Here is an 18,299-nt window from a genome sequence, read left to right on the forward strand (position 1 = left end):
TGCAGTTTTTAAAGAATTGTATATTTGTTTATGTCGGTACCCTGATTTAACCCCTTCCTGAGTCTGCGATTTTCCATTTTATTGTTTTTATGCCTTTCCGGAGCCATAACCTTTTTTTGTTTTTCCATTTACATAGCTATGTGAGGGCTTATTTTTTGCGGGATAAGTTGTACTTTCTAGTGGCGCCATTTACTATTTCATACAATGTAGTGGAAAGATGGGGGGAAAAATCCAAATAGGGTGGGACTGGGAAAAAAAATGCAATTCTGATAGTTTTATGGGTTTCGTTTTTACAGCGACACCATATTTTAATATTTTTTTTGTGTTTTAATACTTAAAAAAATAACTTTAGAAAATATTTTTTTTCTAGTTACATATACGGTATACAGTATAGCTGTATGATGGCTCATTTTTTGTCAGGTGATTTGTAGCTTTTATTGATACCAATTTGTGACGTGTATGACTTTTTGATCACTTTTTGTTAAATTTTTTTGGGCGGTGTAGCGACAAAAAAGCAAGTCAACCATTTTCATTCTTTTTCCGCTATACCATTCACAGTACGGGATAAATATTTTTACATTTTAATACTTCAGGCATTTTGGGACATGTCGATGCTAATGAGCTTAATTTTTTTATTTATTTATTTTTAATATGGGGAAGGTGGTAATTTAACTTAAAAAAATAAATAAAATTATATCTACTTTTTTAAAGACCCCAGAGGACTTTAATGTGATTGCCTGATTGCTTCAGTGATTTAACATTGCAGGCTGGCAGATTCAATATGTTCCCGTGGGGCCCTGACACAGGCAGGGCTTTTTAGGAATTTCTCTTTAGCATTCCTTGGAACCTTCAGAAGGCCCGACGCTGCCAGAATAACTGAATGGCCCCCTCGATCTCTGGGCAGCCATTTGGTCCATTGGAGTGCAGTTCTCCCGGGGTTTCACCGCTCAGATGCGGTGGTTACTATTTACCATAAATAATACAGATCAGAGAAATTACCTCCAGGTGTGTGCTGTGTAAAACCATAGAAACTCAGCTTGTGAGTGAACAACATAATTAAAGACCCAACTTCTGCCGTACATGTACAACAGAGATTGGGAAAGGGGTTAAAGAGGACCTGTCACCAATCCTGACATGTCTGTTGTAGTAAATAATTGTATTCCACATGAAATGACAATTCTGGAGTCTGTAGAAAAATTGAACCACACTTCTTATAATTGGAAGGTTCTCACAGACGGACTCTTCAGTCCATAAATTATGTAGAAAATTCATGTCCCTTTTCTTGAAAATGCCCAGTAGGCTGCTCCCGCCTGCTGGGATTAGAGAAAGCCTCTCAGTGCCACAGTAAAGCCTGATCCTGGCACTGTGCATGGTAAAAGAATGAGATCCCAGGAATCAAAGATCTTTCTGCAACTTTATATAATTTGTTTCAGTTTGTCACCATTTTCAAGATCTCCACTTGCTGTCAGTGGATGGAAAATGCACTTTTTCAACCAATTAGTTTAACTTCTAATGTCCAGTACATGTACAGGGGAATTTATCATTCCCCTCACTCCAGTTTTTGCGAATTTCTGAAGCACCAATGCACCTAAATATAGGCGTAAGTGTTGTTTCTAGGCCGCCCTTGCCACTTTCCTGAGAAGGGAGAATGGCAACTGTGTGGAGAGGGTGGAAATGCTAGTCTGTGATAAATTCCCGCCCCATCGCCACCCCCTCCCCCATCACACACAGTTCTGTACTAGAGTACGGATTTCACAGGGGGCCGCAGTGATCTGCACAGACCGCTGTTCCTGCCTGTGTTCCCCTCAAGCTTGGCTTAATTCTGGTACCGCACATCGGTACTCGGAGTGGGCATGCCCCTGTCTGAGCCAGTTTAAGGCTCCCTATAGCATATTGCTACTCCTGTACCAATGTGCTCAGGCAGGAGCTCGCTCTACTCAGCTACATCCTGGCATAGCACATCTGTACAGGGTACTGATGCGCTGTGCCAGAATAAAGCCAAACCTGAGGGGTGCACAGGCAGAGGCAGCTATCTGTGCTCCGGCCTGTGCTCTGCGGCCCCCTGTGAAATCCGTACATCAGTACAGCGCTATACGAAAATAATGATTTTAAGATATGATAGGCACTCAGGACTTTGGTTGCCTAATTAAGTAGGAAAACAGTATAATTGATTAATAATAATTATATTACAAAAATCTTCGGCTATTTAGAACATTTAAAAAAAGTTTAGTTACTCTAATCACAATTGTAAAACACGCAAATAGTAAGTGCAGCTTTGTGATAACCCACTGTAATAAAAATCCACACTGCCTTCATGAGCCTATAAAAGAGCTTCCACCATAAAGAAAAGCTTTTTAGAGTTTATTTCAATTTAGGAGTATATGTTATATGTTATGTATATGAAGTGATAAGCAATGAGTCAGTGTGTGGATGAAATTGATGGTGACAACCCTCGCTGTCAAGGTAATTGAATTAAAGGGATTCTGTACCTTTAGATTACCGATGATCTATCCTTTGGATAGATTATCTGATCGGCGGGGGTCTTTTACCCAGGACCCCCTCCCCCTTTCAATCAGCTGTTTGAGAAGGCAGCAGCACCACAGCCTTTTTGTTGTTTCCTGCAGGCCCAATGACGTCAGGACTATTATCACTGGTCTAAGCACAGTTCACCCCCCCGCTCACTTCAATGAGGATGGGCCCGTGCCCAGGCCAGTGATAATAGTTATGACGTCACTGGGCCTTCGGGAAACAGCGAGAAGGCTGCGGCACTTCCAACTCCTCCATACACATTCATGCATGTGCAGCCACATCTCCATTCACTATGGCTGTAGAGATGGACGAGGCAAGGGTCCCATCTGTCATATGTTTATGGAAGGACACAACGATTTTTAGTTTTTTTCTTTACTACATTCAGACACTTTTGATTTATGTTTTTTGTTGGCTTAGCTGCATGAGGGCTTGTTTTTCTGGGAAGAGTTGTAATTTTAACAGTACCATTTTGGTGTACGTATACGGTAATATATTGAATAACTTTTCTTCATTATTGGGGGGGGGGGGGGTGGAAAATAACAGCAAGTCTTGCATACTTCTTTGGGTTTTGTGTTTATTGCATTCACTGGACAGGACAGTAACTGACAGAATAACATTATTGTGCAGAAGGTTTCACATGTTACATCTCAGGCTACTTTCGCACTAACGTTTTCAATTCCGCTATTGAGATCAGTCATAGGATCTCAATAGCGGAAGAAAACGCTTCAGTTTTGTCCCCATTCATTGTCAATGTGGACAAAACTGAACTGAACGAAACGGAATGCACCAAAATACATTCCGTTCCGTTTGGTTGCGTCCCCATCGCAGACAGAAAAATGCTGCAAGCAGCGTTTTTCTGTCCGCGATGTGGTGCGGAGCGAGACGGATCCGTCCTGGCACACAATGTAAGTAAATGGGGACGGACCCGTGTTCTCTGACACAATAGAAAACGGATCCGTCCCCCATTGATTTTCAATGGTGTTCAAGACGGATCCGTCATGGCTATAGAAGACATAATACAACCTAATCCGTTCATGACGGAAACATGCGGTTGTATTATTGTAACGGAATCAGATCCATGACGTATCCGCAAAAAACACTAATGTGAAAGTAGCCTTAAGCTGTTACAGCTAATCCACAAAATGTATTTTGATATTAATTTACAAACCCGCCCACAGAATATATTTTGCCTGTGTTGGCCTTTGTAGGAGTGTATGCACTTGCATGTCTGGAGAGCTGCAGGCATTTCTGGTTATGAAATCACAATGACATGTGACCACATGCACAGGAAACGAAATGTACACTAATGTGAACACAGATGTAGACCATCAGTTCAGGATGTTTAGAGCGTGAACAATATTGGCATCAAGTCATGTTAAAGGGGTTGTCCCACAAAAAATATTCAACAGTTTTCATGTGATTAAAATGTAGCATAGCTACTGAGCTATTAAATAAAATGTATGTATATAGCACCACCTGCTCTTTGTTTTTTTTCTTATTTCTTTGACCTGCTCACTGAGATGGTCGCACATGCTCAGTTTCATCCTTGAATTGCCTCCTGAGCTGTGATAGGGAGAGCATGGACACACCCCCTTAGCTGCAGCAGAAAAGACACTCCCCTTGAGCTGTCTGCTTGATATAAATCTAGCAGAGCAATGAATGGGGAGATCTCTGGATCCATGTCAGGTACAGGGCTGGTTCTAGCTTTGTTAGAAAGAGATTACCATGTACTATGTGATGTCTCATCTTCATTTTTGACATTAGTCATGGGATAACCCCTTTAAGTACTTGTTTACCTGGAACTCCCAATATATGCATAATGTATATAAGTCGCTTTGGGTCTGATAAAAAAAAAAGTTTACAATAAGGCTCAAAATGTGGTGCAAAGCATTATGCTGTTTTTTAGGTGCAAATTAAAGGGGTTGTCTTTTAATATTGATGACCTATCCTAATATCAGATCAGTAGGGGTCCGACCAATCTGCTGTATGAAGGGAAGGCATGTGCTGTCTCTTGTCTCTCTTCCTGCTCGCTGCTGCTTTGCCATAGACATAGACATAGCAGCAAAGAGCAGGAAGAGGTACTGTATTATGTATGTATAGCGTACTATCACTTTTGTTGCTACAGCAACACGTGCTGCCTTCCCATAACAATTGGAAGTCTAGGAGAAGTGTGAAAATGTACACAGGCTGTTGGCTTCAGAGGAACAGGAAAGATAGCATGCAGGCCATTCCACTGACAGTGCTGACAGATTTTATGGCCCTAATCTCCTTCAGCTAAACAGCTTCTCTTCAGAACCCTTTGCTTCCCACAGGTTTTCACACGCCAAAGAAGATCTCTCTAGAACTGGAATTAATGAGAAGCCACTATGTCACCATATAAGGTTTTCCGTGCTTGTAGGGAGAATGAGAGATCTTGAAGAGTGTGTGAGCATGGTGAATCACGGATTGGACCCGTCTCATTCAGGTCTCATTTCTTTGCTTCTTTCACAGAGGTTGGGCAGTAGCATGCAGGCAGATGAGGGCTCAGAATGGCTTCTGGAGCTCTTGAGCGAGGTGCAGCTGCAGCAGTATTTCCTACGTATACGTGATGATCTGAACATCACGCGTCTTTCCCACTTTGATTACGTCAAGAATGAAGATTTGGAGAAAATCGGCATGGGCCGGCCTGGTGAGTCAACTTAGGTTTGCTGGTTGTCTGCCCAGATTTGTCTGTGGTCAAATCAGATATAAATCATGAATACGTTTCCTTTATTAGAAAACACAAATAAATGCCAGAAAAACCCCACTACTAGCTCAGCTTTTCACTAACAGGCAATAAAACAACATTTATTATACATTTTAAAAACTCCAACTAAATAGGTCTATTAAAGGGTTTGTTTCAACTTTTTTATACAGATGACCTTTCCTCAGGCTGTCTGACAAACAGGACTCCTGCTGATCAGCTGATTAAGAAGACCACAGGACTCTGATGAGCGCCGCCACCTCGTCACAGCTCACCAAGCACAGCACTCTACATTGTGTGGTATTGCATCTCAGCCCCATTCACTTTAATGGAACTGAGCTGCGCTTGGGCCACATGACCAATGAACGTGACGTCACTGGCTGCAAGAAGGCCACGGTGCTCTCAGGAATACTGCAGCCTTCTCAACCAGCTGATCAGCAGGGATCCCAGGGCATCAGTATAAAAAGTCAGAAAAGCCCTTTAACACAGTTCATGTGTCAGTACCACCCCTTTACATTAATTTAGTTCAGTTGACCTGTACTTAATAGTCCTGGGATCTGGATTTCCAGTTCAGATGTGTACATTTACAGCACTGGCACACTGAACTTTAAAACATAAAACCGCTCCACTAGTGTCTTCCCAGACACTAATACAGCATTGCCAGCGGTATGAGACACAGGCAAAAGTGGCAGTAAATGCCAAGAGGTGCCTCCTACATAAGACCTGCGCTATCATAGGAGCTAATGGAGCAGCTTTTCAACCCTTTTATGCATTTATTTATAGAATCAATGTCCCCCTGTGCCAGTATTTTTACTTATTGTTTTGCTCACTTGAACAATTTATAAAAAATATATTTTACCAATATACAGAACTGTGCAGTTGTGGTAAAATACTGCAAAGTAATAATGCTTTAAAAATAGAAGTGTTAAAGGGCTTCTGTCACCCCACTAAATTGATTTTTTTTTTTGGGGCTAGTTAAATTAGTTGTATAGCGATATATGAAAATATAATTGTGTTCCTTACTTTGATCCAGCAGTTTATTCAAAAACCGAAGTTTTATCATATGCAAATTCGGTCTCTACCAGCAAGTAGGGCGTCTACTTGCTGGTAGCTGCTGCAGAAATCCGCCCCCTCCTCTTGTTGATTGACAGGGCCAGTCGGGATCTCCTCCTCCGGCCAGCCCTGTCGGCGTTTCAAAAATCGCGCGCCTGTGTTGAATCGGCGCAGGCGCTCTGAGATGAGGAGGCTCGTCTCCTCAGAACTCCCTCAGTGCGCCTGCGCCGATGACGTCTTCCATTTCAGTGACGTCATCGGCGCAGGCGCACTGAGGGAGTTCTGAGGAGACGAGCCTCCTCATCTCAGAGTGCCTGCACCGATTCAACACAGGCGCGCGATTTTTGAAACGCCGACAGGGCTGGCCGGAGGAGGAGATCCCGACTGGCCCTGTCAATCAACAAGAGGAGGGGGCGGATTTCTGCAGCAGCTACCAGCAAGTAGACGCCCTACTTGCTGGTAGAGACCGAATTTGCATATGATAAAACTTTGTTTTTTGAATAAACTGCTGGATCAAAGTAAGGAACACAATTATATTTTCATATATCGCTATATAACTAATTTAACTAGCCCCAAAAAAAAAAATCACTTTAGTGGGGTGACAGAAGCCCTTTAATAGTTTATTTTAATCAATTTAATCTATTTTTAATTCAATTTAAAGCTAAATCAAAACAATATTTGGTGTGACCTCCCCTTGCCCTCCAAACAGCATCAGTTCTTCTAGGTACACGTGTACATATTTTTGAACCCATTGACTTGAATGGAGCCACGGAACGTGATTTGCGGCCAAATATTGGAACGTAAATACGGAAACGGAATGCTTACGGAACACATTCCGTTTTTAATGCGGAACCATTGTGAATGGATGGTTCCGTATACGGACCGTATACGGAACGCAAAAAAACGGCCCGTACACTCGCAGAAAAAAAAACGATCGTGTGAACTAGGCCTTAAAGGGATTGTCCGGGATCAAAGTAATTTTTAAAAACATTAATAATCACCTTGACATGCCACAGTAAAGTTATCCTGATGCTTTGTGTATTTTTTTTTTCGTCCCCATTGCTCCTACGAGTCCCTAAGGCCTCTTTCACACGAGCGAGTTTTCCACGCGGGAGCAATGCGTGACTTGAACGCATAGCACCTGCACTGAATCCTGACCCATTCATTTCAATGGGTCTGTGTGCATCAGTTCTGCGTTGCGTGAAAAACGCAGCATGTTCTATAGGCCTCATGCACAAGACCGTTCTGTTTTTTGCGGTCCGCAAACCGCGGATCCGCAAAAAACAAAAGCTGCCAGTGTGCCTTCCGCAATTTGCGGAACGGAACGGGCGGCCCATTATAGAAATGCCTATTCTTGTCCGCAAAACGGACAAGAATAGGACATGTTCTATTTTTTTGCGGGGCCACGGAACGGAGCAACGGATGCGGACAGCACATTGAAGTGAATGGGTCCGCATCTGAGCCAGCAAAACGGCTGCTCGGATGCGGACCCAAACAACGGCCGTGTGCATGAGGCCATATTCTGCGTTTTTTACGAAGCTCTGGTCCCATAGAACTGAATGGGGCTTTAGTGAAAAACTGATGGTTGCTAAGAGATGTTGTTTGTAAACATTGTTTTTTATCACGTGTGTGAAAAACGCATCAAAACGCATTGCACTCGCGCAAAAAAAACTGTACAACTGAACGCAATCGCAGACAAAACTGACTGAACTTGCTTGCAAAATGGTGAGAGTTCCGTCACGCTTGTGTGAATGGGGCCTAACACTGCTGTCAGTATTGTTTACATAGCAGCTCCTGCGTCATTATGGGTCCCACAAGACTGCGTGACTCTGTGGCTGGACCTCACGGGCCTTACCACTCCCCCTAATCAGTATTCCGCCTCCTGCCACTCATACTCCTCATCAGTATTCCTCCCCTAAAACCGCCTTTTTCTAAGCCTACAAGCTGACTCCCTCCCTGCTTCCATGTGTCTGCTCTCTTCTAGCATTGCATAAAGACAATACTGGCAGGGAGCGATCGGACTGGCATGTAGGGACATGGGAGGGGTGTTTAGCACCCAGCACTTGAATATAGCACATCCCATTCTTCGTAAATGACCACTATGCTAAAAAGCATAGTTTGCTGCCTCCAATACAACCTCCTTCTACTCCAAATAACGCTCCTCTATGGCCGGTGACGTGAGGCGAGTTCCCTCCTCCAATACTGCCTCCTTCCCAAACTAACGCGCTCTGTGCCCAGTGATGTCACAGAGGGGCGTGGGTTAGCGCCAGCATTCCCCTCCTACTGAGCAGCCTCCTTGCTAGCTCCAGAACTCCCCTGTGTGCTGGTGACGTCACCGGGCTCCTTGCTAAGTGGAAGAAGAGGCTTAGCACACCAGTAAGGAGCCCGGTACGTCACTTGCTTGGCGAAAAAACTCACTTCCGTTCCTTGATTGCAGCATGAGGAATGTGGGCATCAAAGGCAAAGCAATGAAGGTAAAACCCACATGGAAGTATGCTATTAGGGAAAACAAATAATCATCAAACCCGGACAACCCCTTCAGGGCTCCAGATGGCGACCAAAACGGTCGCCAATGCGCCTTAAAATTTGCAGATGGCGACAAGACTTTTTAGTCTTGTCGCCATTTGCGACTGTACCGCCGCGATCCTGCGCAGCCTACGTTCCCTTCACTAGCACACCGCACAGTGGAGAAGGAAGGAGTCCCTCCCTCTCCACTGTGACGCGGCCGCCACTACACCAATGGGGATATAGCAGGGAGGAGGAGGGGAGGAGCTGTCGCCACTGCTCCACCAATGGGGATATAGCAGGGGAGGAGGAGGGGAGGAGCTGTCGCCACTGCGCCACCAATGAATGTAAAACATAAGTGTCTGCAGCGGTATCGCAGACCCAGCACCCGGCCTCAATAACAGGGCAGGCGATCCGCGGCCATTAACCCCTCAGGTGCCCCAGATCGCATGCCCTGTTATTGAGGCCGGGTGCCCGGTCTGCGATACCGCTGCAGACAATTGTATGAAGGAGTCAAAGAGGACCTTTCATGGGTCCAAAGAATCTGAACTTATCAGCAGGCTGCATAGAGCGGCGCCCAGGGATCTAAGTGCACTTACTATTATTCCTGGGCGCCGCTCCGTTCGTCCGCTGTGGCCCCCGGTATTTTCAGCATTCAGAGGAAGGAGGAGGAGACGCCAGTGTCTCTCCTTCTCCCTGACAGCAGCGCTGTCCAATCAGAGCTCAGAGCCAGGGAGGTTTTTTTTCTCCCTGGCTCTGAGCTCTGCGCTGTGATTGGACAGCGCTGCTGTCAGGGAGAAGGAGAGACACTGGCGTCTCCTCCTCCTTCCTCTGAATGCTGAAAATACCGGGGGCCACAGCGGACGAACGGAGCGGCGCCCAGGAATAATAGTAAGTGCACTTAGCTCCCTGAGCGCCGCTCTATGCAGCCTGCTGATAAGTTCATATTCTTTGGACCCACGAAAGGTCCTCTTTAAACATTCATTGGTGGTGCAGTGCGCTCTCCCAAAGCCTCTTCTCCCCCCCCCCCCCCCCATTATCACTGGCCACAAGTCGTCCCCGTCTCCCCCCCATTGTTATATGGTGGCCACAGTGTCCCCATCCCCTTCATTGGTGGCAGTGGCAGATTACACTGCTGGGGCTCAGATCGTTACCATGGCAGCCAGGACGCTATTGAAGCCCTGGCTGCCATGGTCAGCTCCCTGCTGCTGTGTGTACAGAGCCCAGTGCAGCAGGGAGATGTGTGAGGTCCTATTCACCCTGATAGAGATCTATCAGGGTGAATAGCACAAGGGATGAAAAGATCCAGGTTCTAGTCCCTAAGGGAAGAAATGGTTGTTAAATAAAAAGTAAAAAACAAACAAACAAAATACTAAAAGTTTAAATGGCCCCCTTCCCAGTTTTACATATAAAATTTACAAACAATAAAGAACATATTACATATTGCCACGTCCCAAAAAGTGTGAGCTATTAAAATATTAAAAAATATTTCCACTTGGTGAAGGCCGTAACAGAAAAGAAAACTCTAAACCACGCAATTCGCCATTTTTAGTCACCTTGTTCCCCAGAAAATGTCCCTGGATGTGAGAGGCATGTGGTGCTGTTTTCTCCTATATGTAGTGCACCTGCGTCTCATCTTCTCAAAGTCCTTTTTTTTAAAATTATATGCATTTTAAATTTGGCGACTAAAAAATGTAATTTGGCTCCTAAATTTTTTAGTTTAGGAGCCAATGGCTCCTGGTCATTTTTTTTTGTCTGGAGCACTGCCCTTTAATGACCTTGGCTGTATGTTTGGGGTTGTTGTACTGCTGTAGAATACATATGGAGCCAGACGCCTCTGTGATGGTACTGCATGATAGATACGTATCTGTATTTCTCAGCATTGAGGACACCATTACATAGCAGTGCCATCAACTTAGAACTCTCATAAACCAGTGGGATCTATGTAAACCAATCTGACTTTCAGAGACGTCTGGCCAGAAGTGGTCTTCATTCAAGAATTGCACCCAAATAGCCATACTTTGATATGGAAACAAGGCCAAGTGACTCAACTATGCACAGAAACATAGGAACTAAGGTGCAGAAACATGTCAGCAGGTATTTTGGACTTGCATATTTGGCTGTAACAGAAGGCAGTTTAGTCCCCAAGGGGAAGGACAGCAGTAAGGCTACTTTCACACTAGCGTTCAGAGCGGATCCGTCTGGGGTCTGCCCAGACGGATCCGCTCATATAATGCAGACTTGGGATCCGTTCAGAACGGATCCGTCTGCATTATATTGTAGAAAAAATTCTAAGTCTGAAAGTAGCTTCAGACGGATCCGTCCAGACTTTACATTGAAAGTCAATGGGGGACGGATCCGTTTGAAGATTGAGCCATATTGTGTCATCTTCAAATGGATCCGTCCCCATTGACTTACATTGTAAGTTTGGACGGATCCGCTTGCCTCCGCACGGCCAGGTGGACACCCGAACGCTGCAAGCAGCGTTCAGGTGTCTGCCTGCTGAGCGGAGGCTGAACGCTGCCAGACTGATGCATTCTCAGCGGATCCGCGTCCACTCAGAATGCATTAGGGCAGTGCATTAGGATGCGTTCGGGGCCGCTTGTGAGCCCCTTCAAACAGAGCTCACAAGCGGACACCCGAACGCTAGTGTGAAAGTAGCCTAAAATAGTGAGTGTCTGCAGGACACAGTGAAGCATGGCGGAGGTTCCTTGTAAGTTTGGGGCTGCATTTCAGCAAATGGAGTTGGGGATTTGGTCATCATTCAATACCATCAGGGAGGCGTCTGATTGGCTTCAAAATCCAACAACCCCAAATATACATCATATGTCATTAATACTTTAAGCCCCTGGAGGATTTTTTGTATTTGCATTTTCTTTTTTCACTCCCTGCCTTTCTGGAGCCATTACTTTTTTATTTTTCCGTTCACATAAACATATGAGGGCTTGTTTTTTGAAAGCTGTACTTTCTAAGGCTACATGCACACGACCGTGTGCCCCTCGTGGCCGTATTGTGGCCCGCATACAGCGGGTCCGCAATACACGGGCACCGGCCGTGTGCATTTCTCATCGCGGAGATGTGGAACGGAGTCACGGATCGGAACCCTACGGAAGCACTACGGAGTGCTTCCGTGGTGTTTCTGGCCGTGCCTCCACACCGCAGAAAAGTAGCACATGCATTACTTTTTTGTAGTGCGAACTGTCAGATGCGGTTCAAGTGAATGGGTCCGCGATCCGCATGCGGCTGCCCCACGGTCTTTACCGGTCCGTGGCACAGAGCCCTAACGTTCGTGTGCATGTAGACTTATGGCACCAATCAATGTTGAATACAATGTATGGGAAAGCTGGAAAAAAATCCAAATGTGTGGAACTGAAAAAAAAGGCAATTTCGCCACAGTTTTACAGGTTTTGTTTTTACGGGGTTCCCTATGTGGTAAAACTAACCTGTTATGGTACTTTCATTCTCTGGGTCAGTACAAGTACAACAATAGCACATTTATATCGTTTTTCTTGTGTTTTAATACTGAAACAAAGAAATAAAAACATTGAAAAAAATGTATTTTTACTTTTCAGCTCCATATTCTGACCTCCATAACTTTTTTATAGTTATGTCTACGGAGCTGTGCGAGGGCTAATTTTTTGCAGGACAACGTATAGTTTTTTTATTGAATCCATTTTGGAGTGTGTGTGGCATTTTAATCACTTTTTATTCAATCTTTCTTGGGAAGTGAAGCATTGAAAAAATGGCGAATTAGCCAATTAGTTTTTTTTCTGTTAAGGCATTCATAGTACGAGATAAATACGGTACATTTATATTTCAAAAAATTTGATGGATTAGCACTGCATTGTAATCCCCATTTGCTGTTATCCTCTGGAGCTCTGCCACCTGCCGGTCTCCATTGGAACTACAGCTAAGCTACACTGGCCTTCTTCAGGGACACCGCGCATCAGAGCTAACAAATGGCTCCCCCGATCTCCACATGGGGGAGCTGTTCCAGGCCCTGAAGCTGTATTCTCAGAGCTCAGATGTCATGGTCAAATGTGCATTATCACCAGTGATGGCCAGTTCGCATTGTTCGCCCGCAAACACATGCGGGCTGCCATCTTTTCTCACAAGTCCGGCGATGCACAGGTAAGCCCTTACCTGTGCCTGCGCCGCGGGCCGTTCTGAAATCAAATGCGGTCACCGGGAGCAGGCAGTTCCGAGAACAGCTGCCGGGGGCCTTCATCGGGCTGTTCTCGGAACTGCCTGCTCCCGCTGACCGCATTTGTTTCAGACCGGCTCGCGGCACAGGCACAGGTAAGGGCTTACCTGTGCCTCGCCGGACTTGTGAGAAAAGATGGCAGCCCGCATGTGTTTGCGGCGAACAATGCGAACTGGCCATCACTGATTATCACTGATCGCAGACGTTAGCCCCAGATCTCTCCCGTTTGAAACAGCAGAAACCTGGAGGCTATGGCGCCCGCTGCACCAGCTAGCAGGCGTCATATTTAAACAGACAACTTCCTCTGTACATGTACAGTATTGGTCGTCTAAGTGTTTTAAGAACTATCTTCAGCGTAAAGAAGAATATGGAGTCCTGGAAGTGATGAAATGGACCCCACAGAGCCCTGATCTCAACATCATCAATATCAAGATTACACGACGAGACAGATGGACTTGAGCAAGCCTACATCCACATAAGATCTGTGGTTATCTCTCCAAGATGTATAGAACAACGTTCCTGCTGAGTTCCTTCAGGCCTAGATTTACTAATGATAAAGATGGGGTAAGCTTAGACTGACCTGCACCAGATTTATCACAGGGGCTCAGGCTTGATGATGAATGTAGCGCAGGGATTTTCTACTTCGCTATGAAGTGCTAACTATTGGTTGGTTTACTCGGAGACTCTGAGATTTTTAGCCAGAATTGTGCCAACATTTTGCGCAAGATAGAGCACCTCAGACTCCACACACTTTCCCATAAAGCTCCCCTTGCATTCCACTAAACCACACCTCTTGCACCAATTTGCGATTATTTTTAGACAGAGTTTTGGCGCAGATACATTTGTAAATCTGGGCCTATGTGGAGGTGTAGCTAGAAGACTGGATTCTGTTTTAAAGACAAAGGGTGAAGACACCAAATATTGACCAGGTTTAGAATTCTCTTCTGTTCATTCACTTTGCACTTTGTTAATTGCTAAAAAAATAAATAAACTATTAGGGCCTTCTCACCTGCCGGCTTTTGTCGCTGTTCACTTCAGATGCTGGGGACTTGCTTGCACGAAGCTCCAGGGAAGGCTGTTAGTAACTGAATAGGGCCACCTCCTTGCCTCCAAAGCCCAGAATAAGGCCTCTTTCACACGACAGTATGGCTTTTTCAGTGTTTTGCGGTCCGTTTTAAACGGATCCGTTGTTCCATTTTTTGCTTCCGTTGTGTTTCCGTTTCCGTTCCGTTTTTCCGTTCCGTTTTTCCGTATGGCATATACAGTATACAGTAATTTCATAGAAAAAATTGGGCTGGGCATAACATATTCAATAGATGGTTCCGCAAAAAACGGAACGGATACGGAAGACATACGGATGCATTTCCGTATGCATTCCGTTTTTTTGCGGACCTATAGACTTTAATGGAGCCACGGAACGTGATTTGCGGCCAAATATAGGACATGTTCTATCTTTCAACGGAACGGAAACGGAATGCATACGGAACACATTCCGTTTTTTTTGCGGAACCATTGAAATGAATGGTTCCGTATACGGACCGTATAAGGACCGCAAAAAACGGACCGCAAAACGGAAAAAAAAACGGTCGTGTGAAAGAGGCCTAACCATAGAGTTAAAAGAAAGAAATATAGTTTATACTGAATCTTTTCCCACAAAAATATATGGCAATCTGCTCAGCTCCCCTGCCACCTGCAGCTCAAACATTGGGGGAGAAAAGGAAAACTGGCATAATTGCCATAGCAACCAATCAGATTCCACCTTTTACTTTTCAGAGCTCCTTTGGAAAATGAAAGGTGGAATCTGATTGATTCCAGGTCATGGATGCCATTTAAAAAAAAGCTTGAATCAGCTAATTAGCTAATCTCTACATATGAGTACATATGAGAAGCTCACTAATGCCTCTTTTAGATGAGCGAGTTCCACACTCCGGACTCACACTGTATGTAGCAGCTCCTATCCTTATCTTCCCGCAGTGACGGGGTTGCATAGCATTTTATTGATTTATGATGGTATGTAACCCTTACAGTTCTGGAATGTATTGGATAACGCTGGCAGCATTATGCCAGCGTTATTAACTACATTCCAGAACTCTAAGGCCTCATGCACGCGGCCGTTCCGTGCATTGGGGACCGCATTTTGCGGTCCCCAATGCACGGGCAACATCCGTGCGGCGGCCGGGACGGATCGAGACCTATTCAACTTAAATGGGTCCGTGATCCGTCTGCACCGTAAAAAAATAGAACGTGTTCTATTTTTTTGTGCTGCAGAGGCACGGACAGAAACACCACTGAAGCACTCCGTAGTGCTTCCAAGGGGTTCCGATCCGTGCTTCCGTTCCGCACCGCATCTCCCGGATTGCCCGTGTATGCGGGCCTCAATACAGCAACGGCCGTGTGCATGGGGCCTAAGGCCCCTTTCACACAGGCGTCGCGGAAGAGGTCTGGATGCGTTGCGGGAAACCCACGTGAGTGCGCACACACTTTCAGTCAGTTTTGTCTGCGATTGCGTTGCGTTGTTCAGTTTTTTCCGTGTGAGTGCAAAGCGGTCTAATGCGTTTTACATGCGTGTGATAAAAAACTGAATGTTGGTACCCAGACCCAGGGCTCCAGATGGCAACCAAAATGGTCGCCAATGCGACTTACAATTGCAAAATGGCGACAAGACTTGTAGCACATCGAATCTCCATCTCCAGCCCGGCCAGAATAGCAACAAACCTCATCCTCCAATCAGGTGTCCGGTCACATGCAGTTGAAAGACTTTGGATTCTGCTCACTGATTGGCTAATCTGGCACTCCTGCATTGTGATAGGCTGTTCCCGATGGGTGGGCGGGGCTTGGGATGGCGGGCGTTTTGATGGACAGCGCAAATAGGCTGCAGTATCCGGTCACTATCAGGGCGCTTGTGTGAAGGTGAGGGAGCTGGGGCGGTCACAGTTCCTGGGCTCTCAGTGCCTGGAGTGGGCGGGTTTGGACGGAGCACAGTGCTTGATTCCATGCTGAAACTTCCTAAGGCAGCCGGTGGCTGGTGCAGGTACAGGTAGTGTTCTCCTGGGCAGTGCCCTGTGCAGGCCTGTAGTGGCAGCACATGTCTGCCCAGTCACCATGGCAGGGGTCATTGAAAGGTATATCAAGGCATTCACCTGGCACTTTCATGGCATGCTGTGGGAAGGATCTTTAATTCTATGGATCTGTGTGACCAGGCTCTGAGGCTGCTGCAGTGGCCAGTCCTCTGCCTCAGTGTGACTTGTGGAGGAAGAGTACTGGACAAGCAGGCGGGGAGGAAAGCTCAGTGAAATCATGTGCAATATCTGAGGGAGTGAGTCACATTGCCCTGGCATTGTGTGGAGAGCCTCTACTCCGAAGTATTAGAAACAAATGTGCAGGAACAGCACACAACGGTCCGTACTTCTTACAGAAAGATGCAACAGCCCCGCACCAGCCGTGGATCCAGTTAGCCAGAAAATATGTAGAAATCAAACAGCGGTGGCAGCATCTCCCATCACTTCATTTTTATTGAGGACTTCACAGCATACAAAAACTGAGCAACGTTTTGGCTGTACAACAGCCTTTGTCAAGCATAAAAACAGTATGACACATATGCATATAAATACTAAAATCACGGTCCACCCACTATTGTCAATGCCAATCAAGGCTCACCCTAAGCACACCCACATATCTCACTACCTATCCTTGCACAGATCTCAACATTTCTCTCATTACCATACTTCAATTAGTCATCACCTGTGCTTATCCTTCACCTTGTCGTTAACATGTTTCTCATTGTGGTCCGCGTCCTCCATTCCGTACTGCGCATGTCTCTGCATCGGCGGCTCTGCTCTAAGTCACGCACGCTCGTCAGGAGCGAGATCCCGCGATAGCTTACGTCAGCAACCAGCTGAGCGCAGCGTCACAGAGATCCCGCCCACTCATTTGCGCAGTCCCAGAGTTAAGCATCGCGTTGCTTAGGAGATCCCACAGCGCCAGTGTACCGGAACCGCGTACGGATCAAAGCATGATTCCAGGCCACAACAGAAATAAATTGTTATCACATGTACGGTCTATATCCATATCACAACATAGCGAATATAGACCAGATCAAATAGAAGTGTTAAACTGGCATTAGTTCTATCATTACAAAACCCAAATACCATGCAGGGCAAATGTAATGTGCCATGCAGCCATGTGTGCAAATATAGCATATAAGTACATAGAGACCTAAAATAGAGACCTAGGATGAATACAATTCTGACAATTTGTAATCACTAACATAGGTAGGACTTGAATTATCATAAAAACATATACTATGCAAAACACTGATGTGGAACATACATCAACCCTAATCTATACATTAAATTCTATATTCAGCCGATAAGGCTGCAGTGATCTCAAGGTGTGGATCCATTTTAATTCCTTCCTTCTAAGTAATTTATTTTTGTCACCCCCTCTCCTCAGTGGCCCTACAGAGTCTATAGCACGAAAACGGAGTTGATTAATCGAGTATCCGCAGTCAATAAAATGTTTCGCTACCGGTTTTTCTATCATGGCCTTCCTAATGGTACTCTTATACTTGTTAATTAGCTCCCTTAGCTCCATAGTGGTTTATCCCACATAAATGTAGCTACAGGGGCACTGTATCATGTAGATTACGTCCCTAGATCTGCAGGTATAGTATTCCCTAATTTTAAAGGTTTTCCCACTATATGGATGGGTGAAAACATCACCCTACATAATCCCACTACAATTGCAACATGATAGACATGGAAAATTACCTGTTTTCCTCGGCGCCAGTAGGGTCTGTTTTTTCATTCTAGCTCCACCTACATCGAATTTGACTAGTTTATTACGTATACAGACACTCCGTCTGTATGCCATCATCGGGGGTGATGCAAACTCCTTCATAGTTGGCATTCCTCGATGGAGGATGTGTCAATCTTTCCTGAGGATATTGGATATTGCGTGTGGACCTGCCCAAAACCGTTTCACGATTGACTGCTAAAACTCTGCTCCTTGTTTTCTGTAATAAAGTACTTGGATATCCCCTTCTCATAAACTTTCTACACATCTCATCTGCTCTGGTTAGGAATCTGTCGTTATCAGATACTATTCTTCGTACCCGTAGTAATTGGCTCCATGGTAGAGACTCCGTTTGTATGCCATCATCGCGTGTGATGAAAACTCCTTCATAGTTGGCATTCCTCGATGTAGGATGTGCCAATCTTTAAGATCCCATCTGCGCCCCAATCTATTCCCTAACGACGCTGAGTTCGGCAAAGTATTTGTTTGAAC

At 45.3% G+C, this 18,299-nt stretch overlaps 1 protein-coding gene across 9 annotated transcripts in view; it reads left to right on the plus strand.

The window, feature by feature from the left end:
* TNK2 (tyrosine kinase non receptor 2) overlaps positions 1 to 18,299 on the plus strand; it is a 243,409-nt gene that overhangs the window by 136,454 nt on the left and 88,656 nt on the right. For 8 of the 9 annotated variants that reach the window (XM_040428413.1, XM_040428412.1, XM_040428414.1 and 5 more), the window contains one exon: positions 5,020 to 5,197. The exons of the other annotated variant lie outside the window; for it this stretch is intronic. In XM_040428413.1, the coding sequence (XP_040284347.1) occupies positions 5,035 to 5,197 (163 nt within the window). In that variant the 5' untranslated portion in view covers positions 5,020 to 5,034. The remainder of the gene's footprint in view (positions 1 to 5,019; positions 5,198 to 18,299) is intronic. 9 annotated transcript variants of the gene reach the window in all.

This window comes from Bufo bufo, chromosome 4 (genome assembly GCF_905171765.1).
Source record: "Bufo bufo chromosome 4, aBufBuf1.1, whole genome shotgun sequence".
Classification (NCBI taxonomy): Eukaryota; Metazoa; Chordata; class Amphibia; order Anura; family Bufonidae; genus Bufo; species Bufo bufo.